At 37.5% G+C, this 19,178-nt stretch overlaps 1 protein-coding gene across 11 annotated transcripts in view; it reads left to right on the top strand.

Annotated features, from left to right (window-relative positions):
• The window catches only part of smap1 (small ArfGAP 1), a 117,386-nt gene that overhangs the window by 15,105 nt on the left and 83,103 nt on the right, over positions 1-19,178 (top strand). For all 11 annotated transcript variants that reach the window (XM_067528942.1, XM_067528932.1, XM_067528911.1 and 8 more), the window contains exons 2-4: positions 4,912-5,045; positions 7,632-7,717; positions 15,278-15,350. In XM_067528942.1, coding sequence (XP_067385043.1) covers positions 4,912-5,045; positions 7,632-7,717; positions 15,278-15,350 — 293 coding nt within the window. The remainder of the gene's footprint in view (positions 1-4,911; positions 5,046-7,631; positions 7,718-15,277; positions 15,351-19,178) is intronic.

Raw genomic sequence — 19,178 nt, 5'->3', positions numbered from 1 at the left:
AATTGAATCACCTTAACTAATGCTGCTATGCCTATTAGGCTTTTCACTCTGTTCATGTAGTTCACAGAGAAAATGAAGGCAAATTTTGACCATTTAGCTCTATGACTTGTTTAAAAAGAAAATGATTAAATAATTTTAGATGACTACATTTAAAATCATAATAATACAAACCACAATCTTAAACACGCACTTGATGGCTACATATTGACTATGGCTAAAGCTATAGGTCTCTGAAAAAAGAAAAGGACAGTGAGTGCGCTTGTCATTTCATTTACGTTTACATTTAGTCATTTAGCTTTTATCTACAGCGACTTAGAAGTGAGGTACAAGGCAGCAAAAACCTAAGTGAAAGCGAAAACATCAAAGCGAAGGCCTATCAGAAAAGGCTTTACATTTCAGGAGATGCAAGTTCCTTGGTGTTGCAAGCAAATCAAGGTTAACTACTCCAGACAAAAAGTCAGTTCAGTCTGTTCCTTTTATTTTTGCTCGCTTGTCTTGTGCTTAAAAAAAAAAGAGGTAACCCATGCACACTGCTATCTAGAAAACACTACAGGCATGCTGTGCTAAGTAAGGGTTGTGGATGTATGATTGAACAAGACTGTAAAATATGACTTGGTAGATCATTTTTACAAGCAGGGGGAAAATTACCATTTAAATATCCACCATTTTGGAGCCTGGTGCTAAAAGGGCTGCAATTTGGACAGCATCCTTTTTATGCACTATTTCAACAAACAGTCCTGTTGGGCAAATGAGGAGGTAGAAACTAAGGTTAGAGGACTTGTTGGATATAGGTTTAAATGAAGGCCAATGTCTTTTCTCCTTTGCCAATGTAAGGGCATTAAATATTTGAAAGATTCAGAATATTGTCTCAGTATAGCAGCAGAAATCCACAAATTTGGATCCCACTTTGAAAACCCAGACCCGGGTTTAAACTAACCCATATTGAGAAGTTGCTATTCAGTTAATTACACATTTCTATTCCTCCTGTCAACTGACATTACATGATAAAGTTAAGTAAACAAAAATCTGAATCTTGTGTTTCTATGTCATGAGGTTCCTCACTTCTTAATGTTGAGAGCAGCAGATGCTCCTGGCGTTGTTTCTTCTCTTCCTTTTTTTTTTGTTTGTTTGTTTGTTTTACATGGTTCATTCTTGCAAGCAAACTTCTCCCATTTCTTCACCTTTATGACACAAATATTTAAACTACACTTGTAAAGGACTGTATAGATCTGAAGTTTACCCTGTTGCTATGATACACAAATGGAGCTATAATGCCACTTTTATTGTAGCTCTTATGTTTTAAAAACAGTTATTTTTATCAATTAACTAAAAATATTATTTACTGAACAGAAGTAACTGAGAATGCATGCAATTAAAATGCATGCATTTTATGAGCCTGCCTTTAAATACTGAATTTAAAAGCTTTGAATTCTGAAAGTGCAGGTATTATGGTCCGTTTTGACTTATTTTAATAACTGTATTTTGAACATTTCTGTGATATTATAGTTACCCAAAGTTGTTAAGATTTCTCTAAGTCCATCTTTAAAAACAGCATTCTCTCCTCTGTTTCTTAAGTTATTACCATAAAACTATATTCATGAGCCTTTACACTGTAACAAATTGCCTGTGGAATTTTAAATAAATTACCTTGTCTTGTAAAATATGCACTTAATTACTATAGAAAGAATTACAGTTAAAAAAATGGATATATATTACAGGTTTTTTTTTGCATTTAAAATTACTGATGTATATCTTTTTCTTACAGAAAAACAATAATTGTTATCTATCTTACAATTTTATCTTGTATTCTATTAAAATTAAAGAAATGACCTGGTGAATACAGTTGCAAGTAAATGGCTGTTAATAGTTCACAAAAAATAAGTTGTTGTAAAATATTTTTGCTTTTTGCATTGCCAGCTTTTACAATACACATTCAGAAATGTTTTAAATGACACCTCAGAGCAAAAGTAATCCAAAATCGACATTGCAAAAAACCCCAACTTGTATTAAAAGTCAATAATTTTAAATAGCTTTAAAAAGCAGAGATGAAAGACTCCTCATCTCTTGTACAGTATATGACTAATTCTCATACCCATTAAAGTCCACTTGCCTGAAGAGAAAAGAGACAAAGCTTGACTGTTGTTTTCTTCGTATGCACTTTCCCACTTCCTATGCTGACCCACTTTGCCACATTAGAGCCTCTGGTTGCATTGGTTCCAATAAAATATCTGAAAAATACATACAAAAAAGGAAGTTAATGACAAAACTGACTGCAGCTATTCTACCTGAGAGCAGTATTGTTAATATGTAATATTGTTGCCAAGGTTTAAATGTTCTTCAGCAGTTGACCTAGTTTGCTGCTGCTGTTGTTGTTGATGTGGACATTTTGGGAATTCTCAAACAAAATGACATCTTTAAAACTGGTCTAAGTCTCCTTATTATCCGGATGAACACCCCCACCCGTATATAAATGTTAGTGCAAACCTTATACAAATGTTAAGACATTTCATGTTCATTTCAGGTCAATTCAATTTAAAATCTTTTAGCTAGTTAATTCACCTAATAGCTCAGATTGGGCTGTGTTTCTGCAGAACTACTAGCAAAAGTTCTGCCATGCTATTGTAAGACAAGGAAGTAGTTCTGCAGTGGGATAAACAAAGCATTTGGGTGAATAACTGCTAACTTCCTTTTTTCCACTCACAAAAATCACAGTTAAGAGATTTTGACTCCCCAAATGAGTTTCACTGTTTATCTGTCAGATATTTTGAAGCTGGTTCAATTTTAGGGTTGGATTTAGTTGTTTATTCAAAGAGTAAATTCGACTCTAACTTTTTTCCTGTCTCCTCTCTTCCCTCTGAGATATGACACATCAGTTTTAAGTATCTGACAAAGCATAAAGCTGCACTTTGACACGCAGCATGGACACGTCAGGATCTGTGGAGTCACTGTCAGGTTAACGAAAGCAGGGACAATGTGACACTAAATGGTTTAACTGCAACCGAAATAAAAATAATTTTCGGCATACAGGCCTGTGTCATAACCTGGGAGGAAAGGAGGGGGACTGTGAAGGACTCAGCTGCAATGTGCACCGTCTACAGTCAAGATACAACTTGCCTGTAATTGTACAATGTCATTGTGGAAAAATGCTATTAGCAACAAGCTAAATTCTACTGTAGAAATCACAGCATTTTGTTCCAGTGTACTTGGATTAGCTGGAAGTGAGGCCTCTACTTTCAACCCCAGTGTTGGAGAAGTTACTTGCGAAAAGTAATATGTTCATTAAAAGTAATAACATGTTACAATTTTTATTCCAAGGCACTAACTTATTACTTATTTGCTACTTTACTTTTGTTAAATGTCCCCATAAACTACCACTTTGTGTAAATTAAAGTTGAAGGCCCAGTTACCAAAGTATCTGCCGGATCAGTTACAAATTTCTAAAAGGTTTTTTTCTGCTTTTAATAACTGGTCAGCCACATGATTTCAGCTCCATTGCTCTCACACAGACCACCCAAACTATCCAAAGAATTTCTTTGGTAAACTTGGTAACAATTTACCCCCAACACTCCCAGCCAATGGAGACGTGACCGAACGCGGGTAGTTGCCAGAACTGTAAATAAAGTAAGACAGTAGCTCCGTATATTCTGTCTTAACAATGTCACAGTCAATTTTCAAACATAGCTGGAGACAGCTAGCTTAGCTTTAACATAGTTACCATATGTTATTCTTTTGGCTGTATGAAATTGTGCTTTTATTAAGTGGATAGCACTTGCTTTCAAAGCAGAAGACTCAAAATTGGAGTGGCTAGTGCTCTTAGCCAGAAGGACCCAGGTTTGGATCCTGGCTGTGGCCTTTCTGTGTGGAGTTGACATCTTCTTGTGCTTGTGTGGGTTTTCCCCCAGGTTCTCTGGTTTCCTCCTAAAGTTCCCAAAGTGTGAATTCTTGTTTGTCTGTAATTGTTTCTCTGTGTTGGCCCTAAAATAGACTGTACCCCACGCCTCACCCAATGACAGCCTGGATAGGCCCCGGCCCCACGGCGACCCTGGAAAGGATAAGAGGTTACAGATCATGGATAGATGGATGGAAACTATTAATAAGGAAAACTGTTTGAAAATATAGGAACTGCGATGAACTGTGAAGTCCTTTGTAAAATCCCATTAAGATGTATTGAATGGATTTAGGATATAACGTCTGGAGCAACTTTGATAAGAATGTCATCAAAATATGTCAGGATAATGCAGAGTTAATGTTTGTAAATCCTAAGGTTTTTCAACTTAGACAATTTTACTGGAGTAAATAAAGGTTTGTGCTATATTTTCATATCAAATCATAGGTTTTCTATTTAAGTCTGACAGTGTACTGTAGCTGCATGCTACTGCACTTTCCATAAATCACCTGTCAGTCAAGCAGTTTGTTCAAAATGTGACTTCTGAGCTTGAGTTTTGAGGATAGGAACCTTTTCTTTATCTGTGCAGCACTGGTGGATACCACAGCTCATGCTGAGTTTTCCTCTATTTTTACAGCTTACTAGAACCTAGAAACAGAGTTGGCATTTGAAAGCTGTACTCCGCAACTTGACACATTTATGGTCCCTAGTGAGTTGCCTTTGAATTTTTAAAGCGCATTTTTGAAGGACGTGTTCGGGCGAAGCAGTTCACACATGGTAGCATGCTTGGTTTTTCATTTCATGTCTAAGCTTTAATATATAACTTCCTGCTGTTCCATCAAACCCAAAATTGAGATTTTGTTTGAAAGAGAGTAGAAAGACGGAATGTATATTGTCTCAACTGATGATTATGGGTTACGCTTCCCCGTAACTGTCATATAAATTGATACCACATCTGGGTTTTACATAAAAGTTTGAAGTCCTATAGCTTTAAAGCAGAAATCTTTCTTGCTTATTCTTTACAGGTCCTCGATGGGCTTCATGGAACCTTGGGGTGTTCATGTGTATCCGCTGTGCTGGCATCCATCGCAACCTAGGTGTCCACATCTCCAGAGTAAAATCTGTCAACCTGGACCAGTGGACACCTGAGCAGATCCAGGTACAGACACACAAACACAAGGAACAATTCACATCAGCACTGAAATACTGAGCTAAGGACTTCAATGTTCAAGGAAAAATCCAAAAAGATTATGTATTATTTACATTATTATTTAGAACTGATCTCCACATAAATGAAGCGACACACATGGTATCTATTGCTCTAATTATGCTGGTGAGTTATTTCTGTGATTGTGACCAAAATTAGTATTGATCTACTGTAATTGTTCTTATTAGGAAACTATAATATCATAAAATTGAAATTTTCTGTTATGTTGGGATCAGCTGTAGGCTAAACAGTGCTGTGATTTGTTGTTTTGTTTTTCAGTAAATATTTGAAGCTGGGCTCGGGGGGGGTTGAACATATCAATTTACACAATGCAGAACATAGCCTCTCCTCACGAAGACCTGGAGTTGGGAGGAAAAAAGATACAGCATTGCACCTCATTGTTACTGAAAAACATATGGCCTGAAGCTCATACAGGATGAACTCGGCGGTTTTCGGCTTGTCCATTTAGGAGTCGCCACAGCGTAATTTTTTCGCTCTTTGATTTGGCATGAACTTTTACGCCAGATGCCCTTCATGCCGCAACCCCCCCCATTTTTACAACAACTTGAAGGGAGCAGGTGTCTCAGTGGTCTCCCTTACTTGTTTCCTTTTTGCAAGGTCACTTGGCTATTGAGGACAGATAGATGTTGGCAGATTTATGCATCTGCCATATTCCTTTGATTCCTAAACGATGCAATTGTTGTACTCCAAGAGATATTCAGTTACGAGAAAATGTTGAATTCATCCCTTGACTTCTGCTTTTCAACATTCTTTTCACTGAGTGTTATTTTATCCTTCATTGTCTAGTTGGTGGCCAGGATACTGATTCTTACAGTTTTAGATGACGTAGAACTCTTGAGCTTGAGAGAACGATTGCTCAGAGTATTTAATATTCTGTATTTAAATCAGACCTTCAATCTTTGCCCAGCCTAGTGTGAATTAGCTACTTGTATGTTTGATCCAGTTCTGCACAGACAGCCTCTTGCTCTCTCTATTTGCCTAAATAACTTACACTCAAATCTGCTGCTGATAACACAGACGATTTTCAGTGACAGAATAACTGATGTTCACAACCTGCAGCTAGAACCTAAAATGAGATCAGACTGAACATAAATCATCTTTGAAGACATGTTTGTGCCAAAGATTCAGTAGACATACTATACATGGGAGACAGGCAGACAGCAGTAAATGGTAAATGGTCTGCACTTGTATAGTGCTTTTCTACCTATAGGTACTCAAACCGCTTTACATTGCTTCTTATTAACCCATTTGCACTCACACTCACACACCAATGAGGGAGCTGTTATGTTCCTGCCCAACGCTCAACGGGGGTAACTAAGTTGGGGTTCAGCATTTTGCTCAAGGACTTTTCAACATGTGACCCAAGCAGGTGGGGACTCAACCAGTAAGGGGGGGGGATTGGTGGACCCTTGGTGGTGCTCTACCGTCTGCAGCACAGTTGCCCCAGTGATTGCAGCAGCCTCCTGAGAGTACTGTTCTATCTGTGTTTGCTGGTCAAGGCACAAATGCACTTTGTCATAGAACTTTTGCTTAATGTTTACATTTTGATATTCTTTCTGCTAATATCTCAGCAGCCTACAGCCAACGTCCTGAGAGCTACTGTAAAAGTATGTGGGAAGTTCCCATCCTATTAGTGCTAGATTGGTAGGAATTATTGAAATTATGCTTAGTTCCCACAACCCAGCACTGAAATTTAGGCTCTGCAAAGTCTTAAGTGGTTTTGTTTCTGGTGGGAACGTACCCAACCTCAGTCCAACCCAAATCACCAGGATTTTGCTAAGCAACTAGCGGTGTTATATTTTCAGGAAGTGCATTTATGAAAACTGAGTCAAAAACCAGCAGCATGTTAACGTGAGGTTGATCAGTTTTAGTGTGTATGGGCACATGCACTGCAACAAAAATACAGTATTTAGCATGTAAGCATGACAAAAACACAGTATACATGATCAGCAACCAGTGAAAACACACACACATGCCTAGAGAACATAGAGAACAATATTATGTATGTTTTGTGGGTAACTAGCGTGTCACATTAATTGAATTACACCCAATACATCAGAAGGAGTAATGTGTGTGTATCTGTGAAATTTACCTGAGCATACCAGTGATTTTATTTAATCATTCAGTTATTATTATATCTACTTAGTATGTGTGTGTGTGTGTGTCTTTGAGCCTATCTATCGACTGAGTGTGAGTGGAAAGGGTCCCGCTCTGAATGTTAATCAGTGTTTTCAATGACTAATTAATTCTGGATGGCTGATTATTCCGACTTTCACTCCTCCACTTTTCCTATCATCACCCTGTTTACCCCCCACTTTTCTTAATTTATCCTTGACACATATGGCCAACGTGTCTCTGAATATGGGTGTGCGTAGAAAAGAGTAAGTGGCATTCGATCAAGTTTAATACAAATGTGATTTGTGAAAGAATGTGCTCTGTTTGTTTTTTTACAGTTCCTAGAAAGTGTTGTACCACTTGACTTGCTAGTATTAATTTTGCTTCCTTCTATCTTTGCAGAGTATGGTGGACATGGGCAATACCCGAGCTAGGCAGCTATATGAAGCCCACCTACCAGAGAATTTTAGACGTCCCCAGACAGACCAGTATCCTTCTACTGCCTGCTCTTAGTATTTCTATATCTGACGTTGTCTATTTACATAGTCAGTGAATTGTTGTGAATGAACAATGTTTGGCTGGATTGAATAAATGATAAATTTCCCCAGCATTTTTTAATTTTCATGTTAAAAGACATTCATTGGTGGAAGAATATCTGTTCGACTTTGTTTTGAAAAGGGTTGTATAAATAAAGTTAAATGCTTTACACACTTCAAGATCATATTCACAGTTAGGCGGTGGGATGTACAAATAGTAAAAACAGTAAAAGATTGATATGATTTTGAAGAGATTAATTTTAAAAGTGAGAAGTAGGAGATGACACTGAAGTCTCAGATCCTTGAGCAGTGAGTTCTGAACATGAGGGGAGCTGTTTGAAAAAGCCTGGTCCAATTTGGGTCCTAAGGTCAGGCACGAGGGTCATGCCTGAGGATGCGAGTTAGTAATCTGGGTTGTAAGGAAGAAGCATAGTAGCTGGCAGCTACATGTATCATGAAATGCTAAAAAGATAATCACTAAATTCTTGAGAATTCAGTTCTGAAACTGGCTGGTAACCAGCAAGGTGATGCTTCAGGAATATTGTATACTTGAATTTGTTACAATCTGATGAGCTGCATTTTGTTGAAGCTAAAACACGAGATCGATTTCTGTTGTCAATTGCAATAGTGTAGCTCAGATGATATAAAACCCATGAATTATTTTCCAAATACCAGGACATTAAAGACAAAATTTTGATATTTGCAATGCTCTTCAGTTGAATAAACCAACAAATCCCTCAGGAAGCAGGATGTAAATTAGTGTGTCATTAACATTATAATACTGAAAATTGTCTCAGAGGCAGCATTTACAGTCAGGTTCATAACTACTGGAACAATAATAGGTTTTATAATGAAACGATCTAAATGTCAGTGAAGTCAAGGCTTTCAGAATGTGTTCCATGTGTAGGGTACGCTGAAAAAAATATTTGTGAATTTACTTGATTTTGTTATGTCAAGTGGTTGCACACATTAATCTAGTTATATTTTTTGATTATATTTTAGACTGATCCTATAGTAATTTCAACTATGCTCCTGTTAAATGTACTTAAACGCTACTATTGATGTAACAATAACATCTGTGAAAATGCAAAGTTTTGGAAAACTCGCATTGTCATGGCATCTATTGGACAGTTATGTGTATAGTTCAACTTGCATCAATTGTAAAACTCACCTCTTAATATTGTAAAAGGTAACGCAACTATTATGAAATGAAAATGCATTAAATGTGACGGAAATAGATTATATACAAAAAAGGGGAACGTCAGACAAAACAGCAACTAAACCAAAGAAGTGAACACATACTTAACAGACAGGATACAGACCACACAGTAATAAACATAGTGTAAACCCAGGGACCTAACAGAACCGTAATTAACAATAACACACAGGCAAAAGAATAAACTAACAAGGACTAATGAATGGAACTAAACAGAAACTGAGAGGACAAATAATTCCACTAATTTTAAGGCAGAGGAAAATAAACATGAGTAAGCAGACAGGTGACGTTGAACTAAGGCAACAACGTAACTAAACGACCGAGTCCAAAAACAAAACACAGGGCAAACTAGCGCCGAACGGAGGGGAAAACCCGGGTTTAAAAGGACTAAGAAGCTGGTGAAACTAATCAGGACTAATGAAGTCAATCAATGATGAAACCTAAACAGACTAGAAACAGGAAGTGGTACAGGAAGGAGAACAAAATAGAAGCCAAGGGCAGGAAATGGAAGCTGGGAAAAACGGGGACAAACTAGACACAGAAACAGGATTGTGACACTAAATACTGACAAATTTGCCAGTATAGTGTTTACTGACAGAACACCATTACTCTTTTCCCACAGTCCCTGTCCATGACACATCTTTTTATAACATGCACATTTGGGAAAACTATCAGAAGGAAAAATAACCAAAAAAGCAAGTAGCAGCACAATTCATAACAAAAGTCAAGTTAAGTGCAAAGATGACTTGTAGCCAAAGTGCTCAAGCTCAGGCTGCAGATCCAGTGTTGTCCAGAACGATCCTCCAATGAAAATGGCTCTGTCATCATCCAGTTCAGTTCATCCAGTTCCTCCACCGTAATTTTTAATAATAATAATATTGAAATCCCAAAAAATTGATTTTTAATCATTTCAACACAACACAACACAACACAGTGCTCAACAAGTGAAGATGTCTGAGTACTGACACTGTTAGGTCCTCTATATTTACATAATTATCAATTTGTATTCTCATATATTTTAACTCAAACTCTATATGTCATTTGCAAAAAGGCTTCTGTTACCATACTAATAGGTGTCAAATATAAGGAAATCCCCTTTAATTGTTTTTCATTTTGCACCTACTGTTTTGTCATTAGTAAGCTATTTAGTTTTACCATGAACTTCCAGGACAGACTCATCATATCCTATACTTGAAAGTTACACATTCTCTACAGGACACAGATAATAGGGCCGGACTGTGCATCCTTTAAATAAATGCAGCTCTGATCTCCTTTATGTCAGCCTGAAGTGCAGCCTTCTATTGTGTATACAGTTAAAAATTAGAATGTGCCAATGTGAAAAAGGATTTGGCAATGTCACACAGTGAGTCAGAGTTCTACTGCTGAGCTGCTAAAATAGAGGGATTTACTTACTCTAACAAAGCTGCTCACCCTCCTCCCTTTTTAGTGTGTTGGCAGCTGACAATGAAACCTAAAAGACCAAAAGTCACAAGAAGCTGACTATATCAGTTGTTGCTAATTGATATTAATTTAGTAAGTAACTTGATTTCAGGGCAACTATAAGTTTTTAAGATTCTCCTCTAATAAGTTTTGGTTATATTTACAGTACATATAAAACTACACAATATTTTTAATTAAGCATAAAAACTCTGGTGAAATTCTTTTTTCCCTGCTTTTTGCAGACATTTTTAGATAAACAAATATGGTCAAGATTTTAGTCAGTGTGTGTGCACACACACACACACACACACACACACACACACACACACACACACACACACACACACACACACACACACACACACATATACATACAGTCAGAGCCAAAAATATCAGCACCTTTGCAATTCTGTCAGAAAATGCAACCCATCTCTCAGAAAATTGTTCCAATTGCAAATGTTTTAGTATTCACGATTTTATTGTTTTTGTTTGAACTGGAATTTTGATTTTCTTTGAATAAATATTATGTAAAACAAAAAGTGTGCTTTAACTCAGTATTTCACTCATTAGCAGAAAAAGAAAATTCTAAGCGAGCTGTGGTCTACAGTGATGGTGTACACTTATAGTATCTTATATTGTACAGTGTGTGAACGGTACTTAAACTTATATTGTTCAGTGTGTGAACGGTACTTAAACTTATATTGTACAGTGTGTGAACGGTACTTAAACTTCCATGTATTCCATTCCATGTATTCTATTTAGATGAAAACCTCCTCCATATGACGGGATCTAGATTTGTTTTTCATGCTAAGGAGGTTATAATTATAGTCAACTTGCTTCTCTGGAACTCGTCCTGATGACAGGATCTGAACTTGAAATCTGCTCCAGATGACCATACTGGCTACGTTAGCGTCATTCTGCAGTTTCAACCAGAACCCCTCCAGCTGCGCCTGTGTATACTGTGGTGTAACAGCCATTTTTTGTTTGCCCTTTTCACGATACAAGACAAGACAGCTGTGTGGTTAACACAGCAGCATATGTTCATATTTCCACCAGCAGACTGAAATAAATAATCTGCCTGTTTGAAATGCTGCTCTAATATCCTATCTTGTATCTGGCAGCCCCATTTGTGTGGGTGGTCATCATTCTTCACTCTTTTGAAGTCCATTAGTCGTTTTGACAGCAGCGCTGCTGGCTGAAAACAGCAGATAACAGAGGCAGGATTAGAAGAGCCACCGCCTGAATGTGTGTGAGCGTTTTCTGTGTTTTTTTTTTTTTTTTTGTGTGTGTTTATATTCACATCATTTTAGCCATGCTATCTACTTTGTTATGTAGGTAAATGACAGAATGGAGTTGATTCCCCAGCATATTGTGCTGTTTTGGATTCAACTCTTAGAACAGTGTGAGTGTTTGAATGTCATGTTTTAGATTCAGATTATTATGACTATTATGGATCATATCAGTATCATGTATTGAAAATTTGTTGTTAAAATACTTATCAAACTAACATTTAGCCATATTTATTTACTTTTTGTTACAACTTTCAGTTTTTACATGCAGAATTTCTGCAATGTTTCATTGGGCGGCAATTTAACCAACGTAAAGTAAGATGATTGTCATTTACTCAAAGAAGTGTAAAGGTGGCATTAGCTTTAGCCTCCTATACGTATAATAGTCAAAAAAACAACTATAAATGAGACCATGAGTTGTTGTTTTTTGTCTTGTTTATTGGGATTTGTTTGTGTCTCTAGTAATTTTTAACCTTTATAATTGTAATTTTGTGTATTTTCTATCATCAAATGGTTTTTGACATTTGTTTTAAAATCATTGAGACAGTATTCATCTTTTTTTTGATCCATCATCAGTCTTTGGTAATTTTGTATATATTTGTTAGGCTACATATATCTCTTTTTATTCATTTTAGCACTGTCCGTGCCTCAGTTTGTTTCCTATGCATCACCATCTGTGACTTTTTCTCACCATGTTTATCCCTGTAAGCTTATTCTCTCTGTCTCTGTTTGTCCATTTTTTTAATCCATAGTGGTCATTTTGTTTGTGTTTTCTTTTTGTCAGGTAAATCTTTGAACTGACCCATGTAACCGTCAAACCACAAATATTAAAACTTATATGAAACGTATAAGTTTTGGCTTAGGCCCAATGTAACCTCTTCGCGCTTGTGGGCCAGTGCCCTGTTGGCCTGTTTGTTAATCCATCTATAGTTAAAACCTATCCAGTCTGTGCTCTAGACTCAGATAAGGATTACAATATATATCTGTGCAGCTTATTTAGCAAGAGCTTATAGAAAAGGACTGCCATTTGTTTTTTGATAATTATATGTCTCTAATAAAAAGTTATTCTGGGTTTTAGATTTTTGATTTCTGCACTTTTCTCATTGTTCATCTAGCATAGAAGAACAAAATTCTCATCTCATGTGAAACTAGCTTTCAATATTAATATACCTACTGTATATGCCAGCAGCACCAAGAATAATTTATTTTATGCCCACCAGCATGGCAGAGGTAAATAGGACCTTGTTAGCAATATTAAAGCATTTTTAACACTTACTTTCTCTGATATTCTTACTTCAGTTCAGGTCTTCCCAATAATAAGCAACATAATAATATACAGTGTAATGAATATGAAATTTTTTTAACTTTAGGCCATTCATGTCATCAGATCTGAACAACCCCGACTGGAGTTATGTCAAAGGTCAGCCAATATATCAGTCTCTCTGGTCTGTTTGTGGTTCTTTGTGGATATCTTATGGGTGCGTACTACATAATTACCATGTCATGTGGCACACATGTAACCACTGTAACTTATGGCTCTGTGCTGAGTATCTTGTTGTAGCGTCCAATCTTCACTGCCGTTTCTAGCCGACATTAAAGAAGTGCTCTGTTTGAGATGCAGCTCCAGCCTCCTGCGTCTTCGAGCCTATCTCGTAGCTTGACTCATGCAGGTGGTCATCATTTTTCAATCTTTTGAAGCCCATTAGTTGATCTGACAGAAGCATCACTGCTGAAATGAGGAGATAAGAGAGTCTGCATTAGCACCATTGTATTGCCTTGGTATTGGTGGTGGTGTGTAAACTTATTGCAATGTGTCTCACTGTATTTTGGCAGTAGTAGGAATACTAATTTTATCGAGTCATCCTTGCATTACATCTATTGGTACAAACAAGCCCTGATAGAATTTACTCATCCATCACCTTGACTAAACCTTTATGGATTGAAAGGATTAGTCAAGGAAATACAGTCAGTTTTTCCATCTAGTGTATTTTATCAGGATTCCGAGTGCTCATGAAATTTAGAGACAGTCATCGTGCACAATGAAAATTAGACAATTTGATTTGTACTCCAAGAGAGCTGTGAAATACAAAGTTTTAAAGTATACAGAATGTACCAGACTTTCTCTCAGTTTCTGACTGTCCTTTTGAAAGACGAGTCATAATTCACAAGATAGGACTAAATCTCTAGAACAGCCTTCTTCCACCTACGGCACATTGCCAAAATTAGGAGCATCCTGTCTCAAAGTGATGCCGAAAAACTGGTCCATGCATTTGTTACCTCTAGGTTGGACTACTGTAATTCCCTACTTTCAGGATGCCCCAGTAACTCCCTTAAGAGCCTGCAATTAATCCAAAATGCTGCAGCAAGAGTGCTGACTGGAATTAGCAAGAGAGATCATATTTCCCCTTCACTAGCTCCACTGGCTTCCCATTAAATCTAGAATAGAATTTAAAACCCTGCTTCTTACATATAAAGCTTTCAATGGTCAGGCTCCATCATATATAGAGGACCTCATATCAGCACATCATCCCAGTAGACCACTTCCATATCAGAATGCAGGCCTACTTGTGGTTCCCAGAATTTCCAAAGGTAGAATGGGAGGTAGAGCCTTTAGCTATCAAGCTCCTCTCCTGTGGAACCAGCTCCCAGTTCAGATTCGGGAAGCAGACACCCTCTCTACTTTTAAGTCTAGGCTTAAAACCTTCCTCTTTAATAAAGCATATAGTCAGTTATAGTCATGCTGCTATAGGATTAGACTGCTGGGGGACCCACCCCTCGATGCACTGAGCTCCTTTCCTCCTCTTGACCCTCTCTCCTCTCCTCTCACCCCGTAATTGTCACCACTGTATGTCATTAACTCTGTGTGCTTTCTCCCGTAGTTGTCTTTGTCCTTCTCTGTCCCGCTCTCTCTGTCCCTTTCTGCAGGTGTCCCCGACTTTGAAGCTGTGTGTCTTCCAGCATGTAGCTACTGGTCCTATCAACCTGCCCAATGTTTTGTTGTTGCTTTTTGTTGCTCTTTTCTTTTCTCTCTCCACTTTCCACTCACCCCAAATGGTCAAGGCAGATTGTCGTCCAACCTGAGCCTGGTTCAGCTGGAGGTTTCTTCCGTTAAAGGGAGTTTTTCCTCTCCACTGTTGCCTATGGCTTGCTCCAGGGGGAATTGTTGGGTTCTCTCTATGCATCTTTATAATCTTGACTTTATTCTGTAAAGTGCCCTGAGATTACTTTGTTGTGAATTTGCGCTATATAAATAAAGTTGAATTGAATTGAATGTAGTCATTTGAAAAAATGCCTCATGCTTCGTTTTACTTTGGGGATAGGTGTAAAGTTGTCACACTTTGTCTCCTACATTTCTAATCCCATTTAGTGGTTTCAAATTGGCAACAGTATAACATTGCCTGTTTTTTCTAATGACTGCAGTCTCCATCATGTCTTAAGCAGCAAATAAACGTTGGGAACTAATTTGTCTTCTAGTACTTCTGAGAACAATAAGATATGTTAGTGGTTTTGGCTACTTGCCTAATTGTTTTCTGTGCAGTATTTCAGTCCTTAACTCTAACCTTTCAGAGCAGTAGAAGTGTTTGTCCGGGACAAATACGAGAGGAAAAAGTACTATGATGAGGCCCTGGCCACAGCTTCGGTGAGTATTAAAACTACTTATTGAAATCTTTGTCACTGTTATAATTGCTTTCGATTTCATGAACCTGTGTATCAGTGTTAAGAGAATTTGGATGTGAGTATCTGCCAAATACTAAAAAACAAATGGTCACAGGTCAGATTCACCTCACGTCCGTCCCATTTTGTTAAAGGTAATATTATTAGACTTCGAGGATTTGTTCAAACTTGGATGAACTGATTAGATTCTAGTGGTCAAAGATCACCTCACACCAGATTATGACCTCACATCCATCCCCTTTCTGTGAATGCAATAACTCAGGAGCGACTGAAGGGAATTTTATTACATTTAGCACAAATGTTTACATAGACTCTTATATGAACTGACTAAAATATGAGTCTGGACAGACATTGATGTAATGTGCAACTTTAGACACAACATTAACTGCCTGGTGGAGACATACAAACATTTCATGTGGTTTTGTAACAATCTATGAACTGTTGGACTCCTGCATACACACACCGTTTTGTCAGAAACTTCATACTAACAGTGAAATATGAATGACTTACCATCACTTGTCTTATGGCAAGATCATCTAAACGAATCACACAGTATAAGAGCAGAAAGCATCAGTGTGCTGGCATAGTTTTAGCTGCTAGTGTGTTAAAAGTTGAACTGTGACACTTATGTTTGGCACCTTTTCTCTATACAAGACATTTGAATGAGTTCCAATACTTCATTTTCTCTTTCCAAAGCAGGGTTGTCTTCCAGTGTCCTTGTCTTTCACTCATTGAGGCTGTAAAGTTTGTAGTTTTACACTTGCTGACCTTTTCTGCACTTTTATCTATCGCACTGTTGATGTTTGCTAAGCTTAGATTTGTGGAAATCCCTTTGAACCCAGATTTCAATCCAAACATCAGAGTCATATTGGATCTGATAGTGTTGGTGCACACTGTTACAGAATTATTTATTTATTTTTTTTGTCCTTTCGGCTTATCCTGTGAGTTCAGGGTCACCACAGCGGATCATTGCACACTGTTACAGAATAACCTTTCAAAAACACCGTTATCTTTGGATACAGGTCTTTATCAGTCACTCGAGATGGCTTTGTATGTGTTTATGTGTCAGTGTCAAGACTAAACCTTCTTTTTAGTGAATGAGGGGAGAGAAAGGATGGGATTGTCTAGATGTGCATGTGGGTGGGTAGATGCACACGTCTTTGTCTTATTTCCAGAGAGATTATGTGTGAGGTGTCACTTTTGTGTGTGTTTTTCAGTGAGTGACTTGCTTCTTTATTGTGAAATACTGTATGCAGGGCAGTGTCAACACATTAAAATGTATTTGATGTCTGTGTTCAGGTGTTTTGTGTGAGGAGGTTGAGAAGCACATTACAGCAATCAAAACATTGTTGCACAGAGTATCGACATTTTTTTAATGACGCTAATAAGGAAAGGATAAAAATTAACAATAGGCTGGCTGTATAAGAAAGTCTTTTTCTTTTTTGATAGCATTGGAAACCGATAAATAATGATACCTTGGATTTTTTGTCTGCGAAATAATAACTTCTTCGCAGAAATACTACTAAACTACATGTACAGCGCTTCCAGCTTGACATGAAAGTACTGTATCACGCATCACCTTATCAGTCATTTTACAAATTAAATGAATACATCTTAGGAATCTACATACAGTATGTTTAGCCCGACTAATACAAAATATTAAGTTAAAATAAGTTAAGTTAGAAATATGAAGACAAACTGGTAATTTTCTTAATTTTTCAGATGCTAAATCAAACAGAGACTTAAAGCACAGATGAACAAGCTAATTGAGGCCGCAGGCTGACAAGTGACCAAAGATGAGTCGAGAAGATTCGTTGTTGGTTTTAGCATCTGTTTGGTTAACGTAACAAAATGATCATGCAAATGACCCGTTGCCAGTCACATCACCGCTCTCAGCTGAGAAACTGTACCAGTGAAGACACAGCTTAACAAATTTAAAGAGCCTTCGTCAGGAAAAGATATAATTATGTGGATGGTGAAGAGCAGCACAATGCGAACACACAACACCACAAACCTGTTGCCAGAGGCAGATGGTGTTGGTTTTTATGTATCGTATAAAATGATGATAGGAAAAAAAATAATTAAAAAAAGGTTAACAAAACACATTATATGACCACATTAATCCCTCACTACTTCAGTTTTTATATTTCTCTGTATCACATTATAAATGGTCACATCATACTCTAACATGTGGGACAACTTTGTTTACACTGTTCAAGATTTGCAACGATAAAATATTGAAATGCTACTTTGGATAAAAAGAACTTGAGAAAGGAGGCAGTGACAGCCAATATTGATGGGCTGCTGAAAGCTCACTGCTCCCACTAGAACAATGGAATGCATAGTCCTAGCAAACCAGGCTGATGTCTGTACCATTGGGGTCTACTTTGCAGTAACTTGCTTTCCTCTGGACGTGATTTAATAAAGGTAAACGTGGTGGGCAGCCGTGTGTTCTGGTATCAAGTACTGACGTGGCACTCGAGGCTGCAGATATATTAACATGCTGCATGTGCCCTGTTGCTTTTAGATGGCTGCAGGACCTTAACGACCTGATGAGAAGTCTTTCCCAAAAGGTATGAAGCGTCTGTAGAAAAAGAGTGCTGTAAAAATCAGTTGTACAATAATGCAGACATGCAGATTATTTGAGGAGTAATTACAGTGTTGTGAATAAATGTTCAACCTTCTCCTGATTTCTTCTCTTTGCATGAGCTGAAACTTTGATGTTCGAGAACAGAATCGACATAAAACGATGCAGATGCAACCTGTGGAGTTGCAAAATACATGTTTTACATGATTATTGTATTGATTGCTAAAATAAAAGGTTATCCACTACCTAAATCACCAAATAAAAGAAATAAAACCTAATAGCCAGTTCAGGTCTGGTCTTTGACTAAGTCACTTGAAAAGCTTTACATTTATTCCATTGGAGTCATTCTGAGGTCGATTTATTCTTATTTCTGGGATCTTTGTCTTGTTGCATAACTAAATTCCAATTGAGCTTCAACTGACGGACTGATGACCTGATGTTTTCCCTCGGAATTCTCCGGTAGAGAGCCTCTGGAGGAATTAAAGACGCTCTGTACTAGTGATCTGGTGTAAATTATCTATTCCTGCAAAGTTTGGTCTCAATATTACACATATTCAGAAGCCCAAAGCTTGAGGTGAACACGTTTTCATGTTTACTGCAAGTGATACAATAGGCAAGTAAGAAAACGCTGAAGATGTCGTCTGTCTATGCATTAATCCTGAACCAGCAACTTGAATTAATGGGAGAGTTTCCACCACAAGTTGAACATTTCCTGTCTTTGATGCAGCAAAGCATCCACACACCATCACCCAATCACCATCATGCTTGATTGTAGGTATCGTGTTCTATTTGTTGAGTTCTGTGTTTGGTTTAGGCCAGATGTAACATGAGCCTTGTCTTCCAAACAGTTCAACCTTTGACTCATCAATCAATACAACGTTGGTTTGTTGTGTTCTTTTGTTTTAAGGGTCATTTGTTGTGGCAGAATTTAGATGAGTCTTAATGTTATTCTGGGTTAGTAGTGCTCTTCACCCCACAATTGTCCGATGATGCCATTTCTATGTTGTCTGTCCGACAATATATTCATGAAAACAGACCTTTATTGACAGAGGCCTGCAGGTCCTTCCTGAATGAGTTGTTGTCATTCTCTTGGCCTAGTTTTGGAAAGTCGGTCAGTTCTGAGAACGTTCACCTTTGTTCCAAGTCATTTCCATTAGATACTGTTTGTAACCACTTTCAGACAGATATATTTTAGTTTGTAGGTTC

Source organism: Channa argus, chromosome 1, assembly GCF_033026475.1.
Source record: "Channa argus isolate prfri chromosome 1, Channa argus male v1.0, whole genome shotgun sequence".
In the NCBI taxonomy this organism is placed as follows: Eukaryota; Metazoa; Chordata; class Actinopteri; order Anabantiformes; family Channidae; genus Channa; species Channa argus.
Note: the sequence above shows the minus strand (reverse complement) of the source record. Positions and strands in the feature narration are given on the sequence as shown.